The sequence below is a fragment of the Somniosus microcephalus genome, chromosome 27 (genome assembly GCF_052327205.1).
Source record: "Somniosus microcephalus isolate GS21.2 chromosome 27, FLI_Smic_1.0, whole genome shotgun sequence".
Lineage (NCBI taxonomy): Eukaryota > Metazoa > Chordata > Chondrichthyes > Squaliformes > Somniosidae > Somniosus > Somniosus microcephalus.
In genome coordinates this window covers 23,255,973-23,276,251 of record NC_141013.1, presented here as the reverse complement: position 1 = coordinate 23,276,251, position 20,279 = coordinate 23,255,973, and the positions used below count along the sequence as shown (strand labels likewise).

Here is a 20,279-nt window from a genome sequence, read left to right as displayed (position 1 = left end):
TGGCATCATGGTGGATGGCATCATGGTGGGTAGCATCACCCTTTGCTTACAACAGCTCTATGCCTTCTTCAGCAGCAACATCTAATGCTTGTTCCTGCTCATCTTGGTCATCTCTTTGCTGCAGCTTGTTATCTGCCTTCTCCAGGTACTCCATAGTTGTGCCCCATTGGATGGTGAAGTTGTGGAGAATGCAGCAGACTATGGTGATCCTGGACACTTTGTCTGGGCTGTATTGTAGGATGCCCCGTAACTTGACAACGGAAGCTTTGCTTTAACATGCCTGTGGCACGTTTTATAATGACTTGAGTAGGCTGCATGACCATCACTGCACTTGCGCGCAGCAGTTTTAGGCAACAGTCATAGAGTTACTGATAGCCAGGGCTGAAAAGAGATGATGCAGTCTCCAAGGAGCCACAATTGCAGATTTCTTTGTGGGACAGATAATAGGGTCATGGTGCATTGCTTTACAATAAAGGTATCGTGACTGCTGCTTGGGAAGCGAGCGTTTACCTGCATGATCCTGTGCAGATGGCCACAGATGAGCGGCACATTGATAGCCCTTGCAAAAGTGACCTTGAGAGCCACGGTCAGTGCTACGATTGTGGTGGAGTTTGGCTCGAGGTCAGATTCTAGCATGTGACATAACTCTTAACACTGTCTCCCTGGTGAATCTTAGCCTTGACACAGATCCTTCCAAGTGAAGATCCCTTGCCTGTACGGGATTGGTGGGTCAGAGGGTAATGGGTGTGCAAAGTCCTCCTCCTCCAGTGAAACCTCACCTGTTTTTATTGCTCCTCCTTTTCTTCCTCCAAAACTAGAGGGATTCCCATAGAGAACCTTATGGTCGAAAATATTATACAATAATTAAAAATTGCACTGCCAAAAATACTTGGCACAAAAACTTCTACGTTACTGAGAGGCCAAAACAATGCCCATAAAAAGCCTCCACAGATTCACTTGAAATACAGGCTAAAAAACATTACAACTATCTGCAGTGTGTCCCTTTAATCGCTTCCAACACGGAAACTAGCAACACTGAAAAATTAATACTGAGTGCATTCCCTGAGTCCAATCTGGGAAATGATTTAGGCCCCCATGTGATGCCATTCACCAGTCCGTTGTGATATTATAATGAAGCTACCTTGCTTTCAGTGAGAGCTGCTTGACCCGAAAGGTGCACGATGTGCATTACAGATAGAGGTTTCTGCGCACGATCTCCATCCCTCTACTTCTGGTTCACTATGGTCAGCTCGCACTCATACAAGTAGGAAACCCAGTCTATGGTCCCTCAAAATAAAATTTAAAAAAAGACCATTGATGGAAATAAAGTACCTTCATTTCTATAGAAACAGAAACTGCTGGAAATACTCAGCAGGTCAGACAGCAGCTGTGGCCGAGAGAAATAGAAGTTCTGACGAAAGGTCATCGACCTGAAACGTTGGCCGTGATTTTCCGAACCTCGGCGAGTCCGTGACGGGCAACATCGGTGGCGGGTCCCGACCCCGCTGCCGGCTCCATCCCGCTGTCTGAAATGACTTTCCGTTGATTGGGCTTGTTAAGCCCACCCAGCGCGTTTCCCGGCCCAATCAGAGGAAGCGGGTCTGATGACGTCATTTCATGACACGTGCCGGTTTCCTTAAAGGGACCACGCCAACTTTATTTTGACAGTTGTGCTATCAGTGTTCTACAGCATTGAGGTGCTGCAAACACTGATAAGCACTGCATAAAGGCACAGGGCTGCACCCAGGCTCTCCCATGACTCCCTCCATATGCTTATGGAGGGAGTCACAGCACGCAGGGAGGTCCTCTTCCCTTCCCATGGGCGGAAGAGACCTCCCCAGGAGATCAACACAACCTGCTTGCACATTGCAGAGGAGGACACAAGCAGGGATGTGGTCAGGAGGACCTGGGTGCAGTGCTGCAAACATTTCAATGATCTCAGTAGATCACAAAACGTTAGTACTAAGCCACACCCAACCTCATCCTGCAGTGCCTTTCATCACAATCCCATCACTCTGCCTTCCCTAGCCAACTCCTGCAGATCCTTACACCAACTTACCTTGCACCTCCACCCATCCCTCTCTATCTACATTATCACTTCCCCATCTCACTAGCCACCCCTCACACTCACCCTCATCCTAATGCAATCATACCAACTAACAACTCACAAGGGTAGGCACTTGGGTGTTTTATGCAATGTTCATGTAAAGTTTCTGTTAATGTGGTGTCAAACATTGAAACCTTTATTTTCAACACTTTGCGTTCTTGGATGGATTTATGTGCACCTTTGGAAGTGGCTTAGTGAGTCGCAGTGACTGGTGAGACATAATGGTACCAGATTTAGTTCACTTGATGCTGTACACCCTGGCTGCCACATGATGCACCAGGTTGGCACTATCCCACACCAACACCATAAAGCATCCCTACAATGCCCAAGCCATTCCTTTCACACTCATGACCATTGTAAAACAGGATTCCGATTCGCTGTCGCCCGTTTCGCGTTACCGCCAAAAACAATTTAATCTCCACGTTTGAAGAAGAGAACCGGAGTTGTCCTGGTCAACATTCATCTCGCAACCTACATTACATAAACAGACTCACTGGTAATTCACCTTGTTGCTTTTCATGGAACTCCGTTGTGTGCAATTTGCATGGCCTCCTGGGCAGCAATGTGCTCGGGTGATGATGCCCTGTGTCCTGTGCAGCATCAGGTGACTGTGGAGAAGGTTGGTGTTGTTGTTGGTGCTGCTGGTGTGTCTGGTGCTGCTGGTGTTGGGGCTGATCGTGGTGGGATCCTGAGGACCAAGGTGAGACAGTATAAAGGGCACCCATGCTGATGGAATAGATGGCAGATGCCACTGAATCAAACTGACACTTGGGAATCTGGACAACTTTGAAATTCACAAAACATACATGGTTGAGGCAGTATTTCTTCGGATATACCCACATGTACATTAATTTGTAAACTCTCATTCTTTGTCATAACCAGACCAAAACAATTATTTTGGATCTCCATTAGGTGCTGCAGGAACAAATTCGCACACGAGATAATGCAAGGCATGGAACCAATTCTGTGGTGAAAAGTCTGGAAATGCGTCATCTGAATGGCATTGGGGATCTTCGGGGCAGGGTGGCGAGGTAAGACTAGAAAAACAGGTTCCCCGACTTACAGCGTCTGACTGGTTTAAGCAGTCTGCGCGCTGTTGCATTGTGCACTGAATCTGCTCAAGGTGCTCTCTTTTGTGAAGAGGAATTTTCTGGGTGTATCTGTGTAATGTTTTACATTCTCTATATACAAGAAAATTCTTTCAAATATCACAAACTATTTATAATTGATGCTCAGAACTCAACTCATTTTGACTGGAAATTATTTTTAGTTTAAAAATCTTTTCGCTGCTGAAAGCTAATTTTTCAAAACATTCTGAAGAGAGAGTCTGCGACATACACAGAGCAACAGGGCAGTTTTGAGTATTTCTCTCTCATTTTTTAATCCCTCTTCATTTCCCCCTTGCAGCTGGGAGGGTGGGTGGTTAACCCACTCCCGGACCCTTCACCAACTCTGGGTCAGTGAGCCACTCCCTGACTGATCCAACCCTCTGAGGTGAGTAGGGGATTTCCCCTTCCAACCCAGTGTCAATGACTCCACGTGGGAGTGAAAGGATAAGCAGGTAACCTGCTCCCTGGCTGGTGACACATGCTGGTAAAGCCAGCTGCCAATACGTGCAGGGGAGTGGTCAGGCTCCTTGGGCCTTTGACTCTTCCCTCAAACAAAGATGTCTGACATCAGCTTAGAGACTCTATTGCTGGTACAGCCGAGATCAGGAACTCATAATATAAGAAACTAGTCATAAACGCATGTGCCACAATGGAGCACCAACCTAGTACACCATTATTTTACCAAGATATCAGGGGAAAGATTCGGTTGGTTTGCGCCTCCCGTTAGCGCCTTAAGAGGGCGCTAATGGGGCGCAAAGCAACTAGCGCCCGTGCGCGGCGGTGTTTGCACCGCTCACAAAATTAACTAGACATTTTGCGGCAGCGCTAAACACTACCGCCACGATCTCCTGCACCAGCTGATCGTGACGTCAGTCGAGTGTGCAATGCCCCGGTAGCGCCCCGGACCGGATATTGAGTGGCGCCCCCTGCCTTACCGCCTGCCGCTAGCAACGACAGGTTGAGGGGAGCGTTTTGCAGTTGGGAAGGGACTGGAGGAGCGCTATTTAAAGGCAATCGCTTCCTGCCTTTTTTTGTCGGCGAAATTTTTGCACCACGCATTCTGAGTGAGAGAGAGAGACTGAAGGAGATATTCAACGCTGTGTTGAGGAGTTTTGGGTACTGAGCAACACTTTGCAGGTTCTTTCTGATTTGATCTTCCTTGCATCGATTTAGAAGAGAATATGGGGGCTGCACTCTGAGCTCTTTCCCTGGGCCTCTCCATTGTTCTTTCCAACAGATTTGATGTGCAGGTCTCTCCAGGCCGAGATTCAAGGCTGCAATGAGCAGGGTGTGGAGGGAGAGCAAGATCGACCCTCCCCTTTAAGAACTGGCCGGCGCCAGTGTGTCTGTGTTCCATTGCTGACTGACATCACATGAGCTTCGCCAGCGCTCTGAGGTAGCGTCTCGCTCCTCAGCGTTAGCGCCTTAAGACAGGTGTGTAGCGCCTGATTTAGCGCTCCAATCACCTTCAGGGGTGATAAAAGCCAAGTTTGCAGTCGGAGGCGATAATTAGCGCCAGGCGCTAACCTTTGCGCCCGGCCGATAATTGCGCCCCAAATGGGGCGATACTCAATTTCTCCCCTATCATGTTTAATTACTGACTTAATATGCTTTGGAAAGATTAAAATATAAAAAATACTAACAACAAGAAGTTGGGTTTATTATTTCAGTGTTGTATCAGAATTAAATAATTGTTGTGACATTAATGATGAGACACACATATTGATGTTGTGGTTTTCTTGTTGACTGAAAACTGTATTGACTGAGTTCAAACTTGTTCGAATTACTATGAGCCCTAATAGCTATGAGAGAGGGGAAACTTTCACCTTGCCTTTCTGGCCAGATCTCCGCAGTTAAAGCACAGCGTGAGACCTAAGCCTAAATTTCCCGAGTACGCGCTGGAAGCAAGGACCTGCACCTGCTGCCAGCATGTTGTGGAAAATCACAGGACCTCGGAGACGGGTGGGGCTCCCTACTGCTACCCTCCCATACTTGGAAAAATTATCCCAACAGTGTATTAGCCATTTCCCTGTGGATACTTGTTTTAAATGTCTAACAGATGATGAGGGATGTCTCGTGATTCTATCCCAGCTTCCTCCCATAGGTGTGATGCAAGCATTGCCAAACTGTCAGCGGACCTGACAACAATATACGAAGGAATTCAGAACGTCAGCAAAGAGCAACAAAGAGCCAAAGTGACCTTGGAAGCAAAAATAAAGGATGTTGAAGGGCAGGTTAAACAAAATATAGTGCATAGCATTTAACGTACAACATACACTAAATAAAAAGAAAGCACCATTAGGTCCCAGGTTTCTCAATAATCATGTATTTACCTAAATGTATGAAATAATAGAAGGCCAGACCCTATTTGGAAAAGCAGTTGAAAATGGACTATCTATATATTTAATAATCCAGATCTTTTCTGTTAACTTAATTTTCTCTTGCAGGAATATTTCCTTACATTTCTTGTGCAGTTGCGTTGGGTTTTATGAGACCTTTTTCTAAAAACTTTTACAAATGGTAGAAGATCCTGTTGGATCTTTCAATGGATGTCCTAAGGATTTAATGAGCTGGACAAGCACACTCTGTGTGAAATCTGTTGGCTGCAACCTTGTTTCCAAAAAATGCTGACCTGAAGTAAATTGAGTAAACTAGGCCTGTATTCTCCTGAATTCAGAAGAATGAGAGAGGGGATCTCATTGAAGCATACAAAATTATTACAGGGCTTGATGGGATGGATGCTGGGAGAATGTCCCCTTGGCTGGGGAGTCTAGAACCAGGGGCCACAGCCTCAGGATAAAGGGTCGGCCATTCAGGACTGGGATGAGAAGAAATTTCTTCATGCAGAGGGTGGTGAATCTTTGGAATTCTCTACCCCAGAGGGCTGTGGAGGCTCAGTCATTGGGTATATTCAAAACAGAAGTCGATAGATTTCTGACTAGTAAAGGCATCAAGGGATATGGCGATAGGGCCAGTGAATGGAGTTGAGGCAGAAGATCAGCCATGATCTCATTGAATGGCGGAGCAGGCTCGAAGGGCTGAATGGCCTACTCCTGCTCCTATTTCTTATGTTCTTAAGTAGATAGCACCTGACCTGCCAAGCACCTTTCATCAGAGTGACAATCACTCGTTCTGGTCTAAAAAAAAAGTGACTTATTTTGATGCATGTTACTCATAGGCTGCACTTCCACCAGAACTCCAGCGTTGGTTATAAAGCACTTTCACTCTGCACCGATGCTAAGAAGCTGTCGTGTACGGGGTAGAGATTAGACCTCGTTGTGGACCGGCATAAAACGGGCGCAGCAAGGCCGTATACATTGGGGCGAACAGCCTGTGGAGACGCAACAGACACCGGTAGCTTGTCCAATTTATAGTAATGAGGCCCGAGGCCTAAAACTGGGCACCGACAAATTTTGTATCACTAAATCTGGAGCCGGGGCCTGAGCGGACCCTGGAGTGAAGTGGACTGAGATTCCCTCTTCCTGAGAGTCTCACTCTGCTTTGCTCCAGATTTGAATTGGGCCCCGACTTAGGACTTATACTACAACTACTTAACTACAACTACTTAACATCAGTGGAAAGTGAAACTGCTTCATACCAGTTGCAATGTAAAACCAGCCTTATAAGCAAACATATCTCCATGTATTTAATTGGATTTGCTATCAATACCATCTCTTACTGATTTTAAAATGTCACTCCGAATACTCATGTTGACAGTTCATACATCCAAGGAGACAAACTTCACTCAACCTGCAGACACACCCTTTGAACTATTTATTATTGGCACCAGTTAAAACCTCAGCCTACTGCCTTTACACTGCCTTTCTTGGCGATGACAGGACAATTGCTCCTGTGGAATTCATGCAACTCTGTGGATATTCACAATAATGCAATCAGCAAAAACCAGACCAGCTGGTGTTTGACTCATTCAGTACAGATAATAAAATGAAATGCTTGCGTAGCGCGCACACACAATCAGCCATCGACTTTACATAGCCAAGTCTCAAAACTACAGTACAAAATAAATTTGTACTGTAGTTTTGAGACTTGGCTATTTAATAAATAAACACCTGGAGTATTGTGTACAGTTTTGGTCTCCTTACCTAAGGAAGGATATACTTGCCATAGAGGGAGTGCAACAATCCAACAGACTGATTCCTGGGATGGGGGGATTGTCCTATGAGGAGAGATTGAGTCGACTAGGCCTATAGGGGGAAAAATTCAGTTGCTTGCGCCTCCCGTTAGTGCCTTAAGAGGGTGCGTTGGAGGGGAGCGTTGTGCTGTCAGAAAGCGACTAGGGGAGCGCTATTTAAAAGTGACAGCTTCCTGCCTTTTTTTGTCGGTGACATTTTTGCACCACGCAGTCAGAGAGAGAGAGAGAGAGAGAGACTTCTGGAGAGATGTGTGAAGGAGTTTTGAGTACTGAGCAGCACTTTGCAGGTTTATTTTGATTTGCCCTTCCTTGCTTCGCCAGCACTCTGAGGTAGCGCCTCGCTCCTTGGCGTTTGCGCCTTAAGACAGGTGTGAAGCGCCTGATTTAGCGCTCCAATCACCTCCAGGGGCGATAAAAGCCAAGTTTGCTGCCAGGCGCTAAACTTTGCGCACGGCCCAAATGGGGCGATACCAAATTTTTCCCCCATATTCTCTAGCGTTTAGAAGAATGAGCGGTGATCTCATTGAAACATAAAAAATTCTTACAGGGCTTGACAGGCTTCCATCTCACCGCTGCCACAAAACCACCCTTCAGGAACTTGAGGACTAATGTTTCTTTGACTTCCTTTTTGCACCTCAATAGCAATCTCAATGGAAGTGCCACTATATTGCTAATTAAAAGCTAGGTTCCCTTGCACTGTGAATATTTGGTAGCTGATAGCCATAAAGATTCAATTTTCAATTGATTTTCCAAATAGGATCTCGGTTTCTGTTATTAAAACAATATTTCATTCATTTGATAAATGGCTGTTTCATGCCACTAAAGCTATTTGTCATTAATGGTACCGCACGGGACTAACCGGTTCTTTGTCCTTTACAGGTAATGCTGACTATGTAACTAATCCTCATGTCCTAGTTATGCATTGCTGTGATAATTCAGATTTATTTCATGTTAGAAAAAATCAGTTAATGTCCCATTATTAGGCATAACTTTCAATATGAAACTCTATGGGGAACTTTCCTCATATTGAGGGTAATTTTAACTTTGGGCGAAAGTGTAAAGTGGCTGATTAGATCGGCCGCCCTTTATACATCTTTCCAGATTCGATATTGCCCGCTTTACACTATTGGGCAAAGTCAAAATTAGCCCCATTGTGTGTAAAGGATCGCCTGGGTGGAACACATGAAAGAGTCAGAAGGTTTCGCGTTCAGGTCCCACTTCAGGAACTTGTGCATGTGGGCTGTCACTTGGGAATTGGAGTTGCCATCTTTCGAGGAGACATCAAACTGAGGCGCTGTCTACCTTTTTTAGGTGGACCAAGTCCCGTTCGCCCATCAGCCCTGTGCTCGCTGACCTACATTGGCTCCCGGTTAAGCAACGCCTCGATTTCAAAATTCTCATCCTTGTTTTCAAATCCCTCCATGGCCATGCCCCTTCCTATCTCTGTAATCTCCTTCAGCCCCACAACCCCCCCGAGATATCTGCGCTCCTCTAATTCTGCCCTCTTGAGCATCCCTGATTATAATCGCTCAACCATTGGTGGCCGTGCCATCTGTTGCCTCGGCCCTAAGCTCTCGAATTCCCTGCCTAAACCTCTCCGCCTCTCTTTCCTCCTTTTAAGACGCTCCTTAAAACATTCCTCTTTGACTAAGCTTTTGGTCACCTGCCCTAATTTCTCCTTATGTGGCTCGGCGTCAAATTTTGTTTTATAACCACCTTGTGAAGTGCCTCGTTGTTGTTGAGATAAAAGATCCCATGACAATATGTGAAGAAGAGCAGGGGAGTTCTCCCTGAAGTCCTGGCCAACATTTATTCCTCATCCAGCACCACCAAAACAGATTAACTGGTTATTTATCTCATTGCTGTTTGTGGAACTTTGTTGTGCGCAAATTGACTGCATTTGCTGACCTTATGACAGTGACTGCGCTTCAAAATAATTAACCGGTTGCGAAGCCCTTCTGAGGATGAGAAGTGTGCTATATAAATGCAAGTTCTTTCTTTCCAACCCGGTTTTCCTCTATGAACTGCCCACAGATGATGCTTTATGCCAAGCGCAATGAGAGGTAAATCTGTCCCATTTATGTTTTAACCAGATGGCTTCCAAAACAACATTTAGATTATAGCTTTGAGTAGTTCTTAAACATAGGTGTAAATTTGATGGAATGGGGGGTTGTGGCCCTCTTAGATCAGGCCATCTTAGACTGGGTATTATGTAACGAGAAAGGATAAATTAGCAATCTTGTTGTATGAGGCCCATTGGGTCGGAGCAATCATAATATGATCGAATTCTTCATTAAGATGGAGAATGAAGTCGTTGACTCAGAAACAAGGGTCCTCAATTTAAATAAAGGAAACTACGATGGTCTGAGGAGCGAGTTGGGTAGGATTGATTGCGGAATGGCACTCAAAGGGGTGACGGTGGATAGGCAATGGCAAACATTCAAAGACCGAATGGATGAACTACAGAAGTTGTTCATCCCAGTTTGGCATAAAAATAAAACAAAAAAGGTGACTCGACTGTGGGTAACAAGGGAAATTAGGGATAGCATAAGATCCAAGGAGAGGACATACAAATTGGCCAGAAAAGGCAATAATCCTGAGGATTGGGAGCAGTTCAGGATTCAACAAAGGAGGACAAAGGGATTAATTAAGAAAGGGAAAATAGAATATGAGAGTAAGCTTGCAGAGAACATAAAAACTGACTGTAAAAGCTTTTATAGATATGTGAAGAGAAAAAGATTGGTGAAGTCAAGCGTAGGTCCCTTGCAGTCAGAATCGGGGGAATTTATAATGGGGAACAAAGAAATGGCAGACCAACTAAATACATATTTTGGTTCTGTCTTCACAAAGGAGGACACAAATAACCTTCCAGAAATACCGGGGAACATAGGGTCTGATGAAAGGGTGGAACTGAAAGAAATCAGTATTTGTAGGGAAATGGTGTTAGGAAAATTGATGGGACTGAAGGCCGATAAATCCCCAGGGCCTGATAATCTACATCCCAGGGTACTTAAGGAAGTGGCCCTAGAAATAGTAGATGCATTGCTGGTCATCTTCCAGAACTCGATAGACTCTGGAACAGTACCCATGGATTGGAGGGTAGCTAATGTTACCCCACTATTCAAAAAAGGTGGCAGAGAAAAAGCGGGGAATTATAGACCGGTAAGCCTGACATCGGTAGTGGGGAAAATGCTAGAGTCCATTATAAAAGATGTAATAGCAGAGCACTTGGAAAGCAGTGACAGGATCGGACAAAGTCAACATGGATTTACAAAAGGTAAATCATGCTTGACTACTGGAATTTTTTGAGGATGTAACTGGTAAAATAGATAAGGGAGAACCAGTGGATGTGGTGTATTTGGACTTTCAGAAGGCTTTCGATAAGGTCCCGCATAAGAGATTAGCGTGCAAAACTAAGGCACGGGGGACAAGGTATTGAATTGGATAGAGAACTGGTTGGCGGACAGAAAGCAAAGAGTTGGAATAAACGGGTCGTTTTCCGAGTGGCAGGCAGTGACTAGTGGGGTACCGCAAGGATCGGTCCTAGGACCCCAGCTGTTCACAATATATATTAATGATCTGGACGAGGGAATTGGATGTAATATCTCCAGATTTGCAGACGACACAAAGCTGGGTGGGAGGGTATGCTGCGAGGAGGATGTCATGAAACTCCAGTACGATTTGGACAGGTTAGGTGATTGGGCAGAAACATGGCAAATGCACTATAATGTGGATAAATGTGAGGTTATCCACTTTGGTGGCAAAAACAGGAAGGCAGATTATTATTTGAATGGCAATAGATTGGGAGAAGGGGAAGTGCAAAGAGACCTGGGTGTTCTTGTGCACCAGCCACTGAAGGCAAGCATGCAGGTGCAGCAGGCGGTTAAGAAGGCAAATGGTATGTTGGCCTTGGTAGCAAGAGGGTTCGAGTACAGGAACAAGGATGGCTTGCTACAGTTGTACAGGGCCTTGGTGAGACCGCACCTTGAGTATTGTGTGCAGTTTTGGTCGCCTTATCTGAGGAAGGACGTTCTTGCCATGGAAGGAGTGCAACGAAGATTCACCAGGCTGATACCTGGGATGGCAGGAATGACGTATGAGGAGAGATTGTGTTGATTGGGCTTATACTCACTGGAGTTTAGAAGATTGAGAGGGGATCTCATCGAAACCTATAAAATTCTGTCAGGCCTGGACAGACTAGATGCTGGAAGGATGTTCCCGATGGTCGTGGAGTCCAGAACCAGGGGTCATAGTCTAAGGATAAGGGGTAGGACATTTACGACTGAAATGAGGAGGAATTTCTTCACCCAGAGAGTGGTGAACCTGTGGAATTCTCTGCCACAGAGGGCGGTGGAGGCCAGTTCATTAAATATATTCAAGAAAGAGTTGGATATATTTCTTAAGGCTAAAGGGATCGAGGGATATGGGGAGAAGGCAGGGACAGGGTACTGAATTTGAATGATCAGCCATGATCTCATTGAATGGCGGAGCAGGCTCGAAGGGCCGAATGGCCTACTCCTGCTCCTATCTTCTATGTTTCTATGTGATGCGTCCATAAAATAATTACCTTTAAAATCAGTGTTTTAACCCACCTTCCCTAAAGAACACAGTTACGACCCTTCCACCAGCCATCAATATAAATCTAACGGTTCTGAAAATGTACTATGAAACATAAATACATATTTGTTCACAAAATGTTTAAACAGAACCAAGACATCGTCACCACATAAACCTATCTCGCATTGAGAACGATACTTTTTTCTTAAATGACTTTAAAAGTTAACCGTCTGCGAGACTATCCTCAGTCAAACTCGTGGCTTCACCTGAAACTGTCTTTCTGTTTCACTTTTACGTGCTGAAGTCTCCCTAGTCTCTTGTACTCGGTGCCATAGGTTGCAGTGTTGCTAACGAACCCTTTGAGAATTTTAGCACCATTTAACTCTATATAGAGAGTGCTGTTTTGAATACGTTCATATAGATTTACCATTTCTGTGAATGGTGCATTGTTCAACCACTCTGTTTATATATTTAACACAAGGAAATTATTACATTACTGTTCATGAAAGTTTCTAATATCGGGACATAGATTGTTATTACTATTTTTTTAAATGAGCACAGAGGAAGTCTTCAGATTGGGTCCTTATTCCAAAACACAAGTTTGTGCAAATTGCAGAAATCTGTGTGGTGCTGCAAAAAAAAAGTATTGCTTGAATAGTGGCATTGCCCCACCACTGATGGTGGTGAGGAATAAGGATCAGGAGTTGACACCGTCGCCAGTGATTCCCGCAGGGTTCTCCCGATCTTCTGCCGTAATTTCAGCAGGAGAAAGAAAGACTTGCATTTCTATAGCGCCTTTCACGACCTCAGGACGTCCCAAAGTGCTTTACAGCCAATGAAGTACTTTTGAACTGTTGTAATGTGGGAAACGCGGCAGCCAATTTGCGCACAGCAAGCTCCCACAAACAGCATTGTGATAATGACTAGATAATTTGTTTGTAGTGATGTTGGTTGAGGGATGCTGGGGAGAACGCCACTGCTCTTCTTTGAAGTAGTGTCGTGGGATCGTTTACATCCACCCGAGAGGGGAGACGGGGCCTCGTTTTAACATCTCATCTGAAAGACGGCACCTCCGACAGTGCAGCACTCCCTCGGCACTGCACTGGAGCGTCAGCCTGGATTATGTGCTCAATTCTCTGGAGTGGGGCCTGAACCTGCCACCTTTGACTCCGAGGCGAGAGTGCTACCCACTGAGCCACAGCTGACACACGTGGAATCGGCAGAAATCCCAGAGAAACAGCGGAATCCCCCTGCGGAAATTCTATCCCAGTATCTGCATGGTGCCATGTCGGTGCTAGATAGCAATGACCAGGGAAAGGAAAGATTTCAAATCGGTTTATATTACAATATATTGACAATTCCTTAAAAGATTTGCATTAAAAAGCAGGCTTATTATATTGAATTACCCTTTAATCGTTCAATGTTATAAAGAGGGATTAGCTCACTGCTGATTTTTTTCCTCACCATTTTCCTCCCTCTCTTGATTACTTTGAATCCTTGCTGCGGTATTGTGCCACAGGCTGTTCTCTGGTATCTTGCCTAAGGGCTATTATTCATGTGTGAATCTCAACAGTGAGTGTCAGCACAAGCTATTCAATAATGAATTTAATCGCCACCAAAACCCAATGCTGTCTGTCCTCACATGAACATTTCCAGCATTGCTGGATGACAATCAGAAGCTCATACCGCCATCATTCTTCTATAGTCTGGGCCGTTGGTTGAACTGTAGCAAGGCTCAGTTGCGAGCTCTCCTTCGGACGAGCTGCTTCCGGCACCGTTCGATCTGCATGTCCTTGCACGAGTGCTGGGTTTATCTCTGTGCCGACCCATCTAATCCTACCCTCTGGATATGCGGGGTGCACCAGTATCTGTGCTGGTACGGGTAAGGTCAAATGACACTTCTTTCATAGTGCTGCCCTCTTCCTCTGCTTGTCCAGGGCCCTGTACAGCTTCTGATCCTAAATTGGAAGAGAGGAGACAGTGTCAAGGGTAAGTAGAGAGAGAGAGAGAGATGAAAGGCTGCTGCGTTTGGTCATGAAGAATGTGCAGGGCGATATTGGAGTGGGAAGGGAAAAGAGGGTAAGATGCACAAAAAACCTGTGGGACTCGTCCTCCAGCCTCACCAGTGGTCCTCGTCCTCCAGCCTCACCAGTGGTCCTCGTCCTCTAGCCTCACCAGTGGTCCTCGTCCTCCAGCCTCACCAGTGGTCCTCGTCCTCCAGCCTCACCAGTGGTCCTCGTCCTCCAGCCTCACCAGTGGTCCTCGTCCTCCAGCCTCACCAGTGGTCATGGTCCTCCAGCCTCACCAGTGGTCCTCGTCCTCCAGCCTCACCAGCGGTCCTCGTCCTCCAGCCTCACCAGTGGTCCTCGTCCTCCAGCCTCACCAGTGGTCATGGTCCTCCAGCCTCACCAGTGGTCCTCGTCCTCCAGCCTCACCAGTGGTCATGGTCCTCCAGCCTCACCAGTGGTCCTCGTCCTCCAGCCTCACCAGTGGTCCTCGTCCTCCAGCCTCACCAGTGGTCCTCGTCCTCCAGCCTCACCAGTGGTCATGGTCCTCCAGCCTCACCAGTGGTCCTCGTCCTCCAGCCTCACCAGTGGTCCTCGTCCTCCAGCCTCACCAGTGGTCCTCGTCCTCCAGCCTCACCAGTGGTCATGGTCCTGACTCTTCCCCTGCCCTCGATTTCCAGCACCTCCTCCTCCTCGAGTGGGCACAGGATATGGATGTAGGCTCGCCCTCCTCCCGTGCCCACCTGCTTCCTTGTATTGTGCGCCAGCTTGCCCTGCATGATGGAAGGGAGTGTGTTGGTGGTAGCCTAATGAGATGTTTTGAAGATGTGCATGTCATGGCAGAACTGTGAGGGTTGCAATAAAGTAGGAGGCGCAGAGTACATGAGTAGCCGCAGAAGGTGGTGTAGTGCAGCGATTGCAGGAGAGTGAAGGCAGACGGGGAGGAAAGGCTGTTGCGTAGTGGGGCTACAGGTGGTGCTGAGGTAAGGAGAGAGTAAATGCAAGCTTTGAGTTAGGAGGTCATTGAACTTCTTGTCCTGGGTGCACTACTTCTGGCATTGACCTCCTCTGCCAGCTCTTGCCACTGCTGCCTGGCCACTCATCTGGAACCTCTTTGGTAACCCCGGCGGCAACAGCATCTCACTCCTCCGGTGGATCGGACCCCCAGTGCAGCGCCTGTGCACCCGGGGGCTCTCTCAGCAGCTACTTCAGGCATGTCTGAGGTGCCCATGGTAGATTCCAGTGTTCAGCAGCCAAAGTGCGCCTCCCCTTTAAGAGGTGCAGGCTGCCTTTCAATAGCGTCACGGACACGCCACCTTCAGGGCCCCGATTAGGCGAGCTGCCAGTGATCAGCGTGGGGCAGCCCATCTGATCAATGATAATGAGGCACGGGGACCAATTTCAACAACAACTTGTATTTATATAGCACCTTTAACGTAGTAAAACGTTCCAAGGCGCTTCACTGGAGTATTGTAAGACAAAAAAAAAATTGACACATGAGGATAAATTAGGGCAGGTGACCAAAAGCTTGGTCAAAGAGGTAGGTTTTAAGGAGCGTCTTAAAGGAGGAGAGAGGTAGCGAGGCGGAGAGGTTTAGGCAGGGAATTCCAGAGCTTAGAGCCTCGACAACAGAAGGCACGGCCACCAAAGGTTGAGCGATTATAATCAGGGATGTTCAAGAGGGCAGAATTGAGGCAGAATTTCCCTACTTAACAGCGCCCATGTGTTCAGGCTTGGGTGCAGTGTATATTCGATGCCTGAAAATGGGCGCGGACCCATTCCTACCCCATTATGTTTATTTTGCACTACACCAATCTTCCAACAGATTTCACAACTTTTAAGGAGAATTGAGGAGTCTATTCGAGAGCAAGAAAGAAAGATCAAGCTTACTAGGGGACAGAACAGCGAACAGCCCCACCTGCTGGATGTTAGGTGAGTGCACAATTCACACTCTAACCCAGTACTTGTATTAAAGCTCGGGGACGATTTACGGGCACTTGGTCCTATGGGAAACTGGGAGGTTTCCCAAGTGCCCTATTAGCGGCGCCACCCCTTTTCCCCTGAGAATCCCCATGAATCCTGCGCCTTTTCCGGGGAGCCAGTCAGCCCCTGCTCGCCTCCCCTGAGGTCAGAGATGCAGTTCTTGCGTCTGTGGATCTCGCCTCACAGCCCGCTGGCACTGCTTGTGTGTGAGTGAGATTGGGAGAGGTTTCATGAAAGTAAAAAATGTTCAGAGTTTAGAACAAAATAAGCTGCTTTATCATAGAATCATACAGCACAGAAGGAGGCCTGTGCTGGCATAAGGGAACCAGTTGGGTTTTTACAACAACCCGACAGCTTTCCGGTCAATTTTACTGATGCCAGCTTTTTATTTCCACATTTTATAATCTGAATTCAAATTCTCGAAATGCCGTGGCAGGATTTGGACTCATGTTCTCTGGATTATTAGTCCAGTAACATAACCACCGTACTTCCCAAGCAAGATGTCCCCTTTTTAGTAGATCTGTGAGAATGGCTATCATAACTAAAGCCTTGACAGATAAGGGGTAAGCCATTTAGGACAGAGATGAGGAGGAATTTCTTCACCCAGAGAGTGCTGAACCTGTGGAATTCTCTACCACAGAAGGCAGTTGAGGCCAATTCATTAAATATATTCAAGAGGGAGTTAGATATATTTCTTAAGGCTAAAGGGATCAAGGGATATGGGGAGAAAGCAGGGACAGGGTACTGAATTTGGATGATCAGCCATGATCTCATTGAATGGTGGAACAGGCTCGAGGGGCCGAAGGGCCTACTCCTGCTCCTATCTTCTATGTTTCTATAAAACCCACTGTGATCTGTGATTTTTCTTTTGTTTCCTCTTCTGTCCTAAATGACCACAAAATGTTGCAAATTTACTTTTAAAGGATGAAGAGCATAACCGAAGACATCAAGGGGCAGGCTTTGTCCTGTTGTTCCCGGTTGGAACAGGAACTAGCTAGGAAGGAGCAGGAATTGTTACATCAAATAGAACTGCTCTCCTTAGTCATTAAAGATAAAACTGTAAGTATTACATTAAAGAACAAAAAAAAAAGGTATTCAGCATCAAGCTGTTTCAAAGACAGGAGCTTTAAAATATATAAGTTACAATGCAAAGTTGTCCCCAGGTGCCTGGATCACAATAAATATTTCCTGTTAGCCAGAGACGGTGTGTTATTGAGAGCAATAACGGAGAACGTTGTACACGCCCGTCTAGAGAAAGTTGGGAAGGAGCTGACAAGGAGTGAAAATGGGAAATATTGTGGGGAGAAATAAAAAGGTTGTCATACAACAACAACAACTTGTATTTATATAGCGCCTTTAACGTAGTAAATCGTCCCAAGGTGCTGCACAGGAGTATTAAAAGACAAAATTTGATGCCAAGCCACATAAGGATAAATTAGGGCAGGTGACCAAAAGCTTGGTGAAAGAGGTAGGTTTCAAGGAGCATCTTAAAGGAGGAAAGAGAGGTAGCGAGGCGGAGAGGTTTAGGCAGGGAATCCCAGAGCTTAGGGCCAAGGCAACAGAAGGCACGGCCACCAAAGGTTGAGCGATTATAATCAGGGATGCTCGAGGGCAGAATTAGAGCAGCACAGATATCGCGGGGAGGCGGGGGGGGGTGGTGGTGGTTGTGGGGCTGAAGGAGATTCAAGATAGGGAGGGGCGAGGCCATGGAGGGATTTGAAAACAAGGATGAGAATTTTGAAATCGAGGGGTTGCTTAACAGGTAACCAGTGTAGGTCAGCGAGCACAGGGGTGATGGGTGAACAGGACTTGGTGTGAGTTAGGACTCCAGCAGCCGAGTTTTCGATGACCTCAAGTTTATGTAGGGTGGAATGTGGGAGGCCAGCCAGGAGTGCGTTGGAATAGTCAAGTCTAGAGGTAACAAAGGCATGGATGAGGGTTTCAGCAGCGGATGAGCTGAGGCAAGGGCGGAGACGGACGATGTTACGGAGGTGGAAATAGGCGGTCTTAGTTATGCCGTGGATATGTGGTCGGAAGCTCATTTCATGGTCAAATATGACACCAAGGTTGCGAACAGTGTGGTTCAGCCTCAGACAGATGTTAGGGAGAGGGATGGAGTCAGTGGCTAGGGAACGGAGTTTGTGGCGGGGACTGAAAACAATGGCTTCGGTCTTCCCAATATTTAATTGGAGAAAATTTCTGCTCATTTAGGACTGGATGTCGGACAAGCAGTCTGACAATTTAGACACTGTGGAGGGGTCGAGAGAAGAGGTAGTGAGGTAGAGCTGGGTGTTGTCAGCGTACATGTGGAAACTGACGCTGTGTTTTCAGATGATGTCGCCAAGGGGCAACATGTAGATGAGAAATAGGAGGGGGTGAAGGATAGATCCTTGGGGGACACCAGAGGTAACGATGCGGGAGCGGGAAGAGAAGCCATTGCAGGTGATTTTCTGGCTACGATTAGATAGATAAGAATGGAACCAGGCGAGTGCCGTCCCACCCAGCTGGACGACAGTGGAGAGCTGTTGGAGAAGGATGGAGTGGTCAACCGTGTCAAAGGCTGCAGACAAGTCAAGAAGGACGAGGAGGGATAGTTTACCTTTGTCACAGTCACAAGGGTGTCATTTGTGACTTTGAGAGCCATTTCAGTACTGTGGCAGGGGCAGAAACCTGATTGGAGGGATTCAAACATGGAGTTGCGGGAAAGATGGGCACAGATTTGGGAGGCGACAACACATTCAAGGACTTTGGAGAGGAAAGGGAGGTTGGAGGCTCGGCGGTAGTTTGCAAGGACGGAAGGTTCAAGGGTTGTTTTTTTGAGGAGAGGGATGATGACGGCAGATTTGAGGGAGAGGGGGACAGTACCTGAGGAGAGAGAACCGTTAACAATATCAGCTAACATGGGAGCGAGAAAAGGAAGTTGGGTGGTCAGTGTGGTAAACCACTGTTATACCTGTCTGTGTCTGTATGTGTATTCCACTAGGTACAGGTCTGGACATGCCTCGGCTGACTCCTCCCACTATTCCAGGTATGTAAGTGACTACCTCCCAGTCCCTTAGTGTTCTGGACGGGTCGACCACTCGAGACAAGACCTTCATTCTTTAGTTAATAAAAGCCTGATTGTTACTCGCTCAACCTCAGTCTTTTGAGTAATTGATGGCGCATCAATTTTATTAACTAAATTTTTTATAATGGAGAAGATCCTCACACCAGCATGCCTGGACCTGGACAGTCGGGAAGCGGACGCTTCCACCAAGTTTGCTCACTGGCTCACGTGCTTCGAGACATCCCTGACTGCCTCCACTGCGGTCGAAACGGATGCGGACAAACTGTCTGTCCTGTTCTCCAAGGTGAACCACCGAGTGTACTCAGTCATCCGGGACGCGACCTCGTACACAGCCGCCCTCCAGCTCCTCAAGACCCAGTACACGCGCCCTGTGAACGAAGTATACGCTAGGCACCTTCTGGGGAGTCGCAAGCAACAACCTGGGGAATCGACTGAGGAATACCTCCAAGCACTGTCCGTGCTTGGCCGGGCCTGTGGGTGTAAGGCAGTAACGCCCACTAAGTACACGGAGGAACTGATCCGGGATGCCTTCGTAGCGGGCCACAGGTCCAACTACACCCGACAGCGACTGCTGGAGCAGAGTGACCTCACCCTCGACAAAGCCTCCGACATCGCACTAACGCTGGACGCAGCCTTCCGGGGCATGGATGCCTACTCCTCTGCACCGTGGACGCCGCGGGGAACGACAACCTGGGACACGGTAGGACAGCCCCATAGCACCGTGCCACCCCAGCCACAGCCCAACAACGGCCCAACTACCGCAGCAGTGTCCCAAAGCCAGACAGCATTATCCCAAGGCCAGAAATGCTACTTCTGTGGCCAGGCCGAACACCCCAGAGCGCGCTGCCCGGCGAAGAATGCGACCTGCTCGGGCTGCGGGAAAAAGGGACACTACGCCAGCGTCTGCAAGGCCAAAGCCACCCCGAACGCCAGCAGCGCCGCGTGTGGGCCGTGCGAGCCGCCATCTTGGGCCCCCAACAGCGCCGCGTGTGGGCCGTGCGGGCCGCCATCTTGGGCCTCCCCAGCCATGTGCGAACCACCGCAGCAGCAGCCATCTTGGACGACTCCAGCCACATGGGAATCATGGACGCCGCCATCTTGGACACCAGCCGGGACGCAGCAGACCGCCAACCCCCCCCCATCTGATACTCGCAGCGACACACCGACCCCTACGCTGGCCTCTGTGACGCTGGACCAAACGAGACCGCACCAGCTAGCTCGGTCCAAAATGGACGTTAAGGTAAACGGCCATGCAATAAACTGCCTTTTTGACTCCGGGAGCACAGAGAGCTTCATC

General features: G+C 47.4%; 1 protein-coding gene across 2 annotated transcripts in view; it reads left to right on the top strand.

The window, feature by feature from the left end:
• LOC147100067 (protein FAM81A-like) overlaps nt 1–20,279 on the top strand; it is a 52,855-nt gene that overhangs the window by 22,010 nt on the left and 10,566 nt on the right. For both annotated transcript variants that reach the window (XM_085968696.1, XM_085968695.1), the window contains 4 exons: nt 3,020–3,138; nt 5,321–5,450; nt 15,758–15,864; nt 16,839–16,974. In XM_085968696.1, coding sequence (XP_085824822.1) covers nt 3,020–3,138; nt 5,321–5,450; nt 15,758–15,864; nt 16,839–16,974 — 492 coding nt within the window. The remainder of the gene's footprint in view (nt 1–3,019; nt 3,139–5,320; nt 5,451–15,757; nt 15,865–16,838; nt 16,975–20,279) is intronic.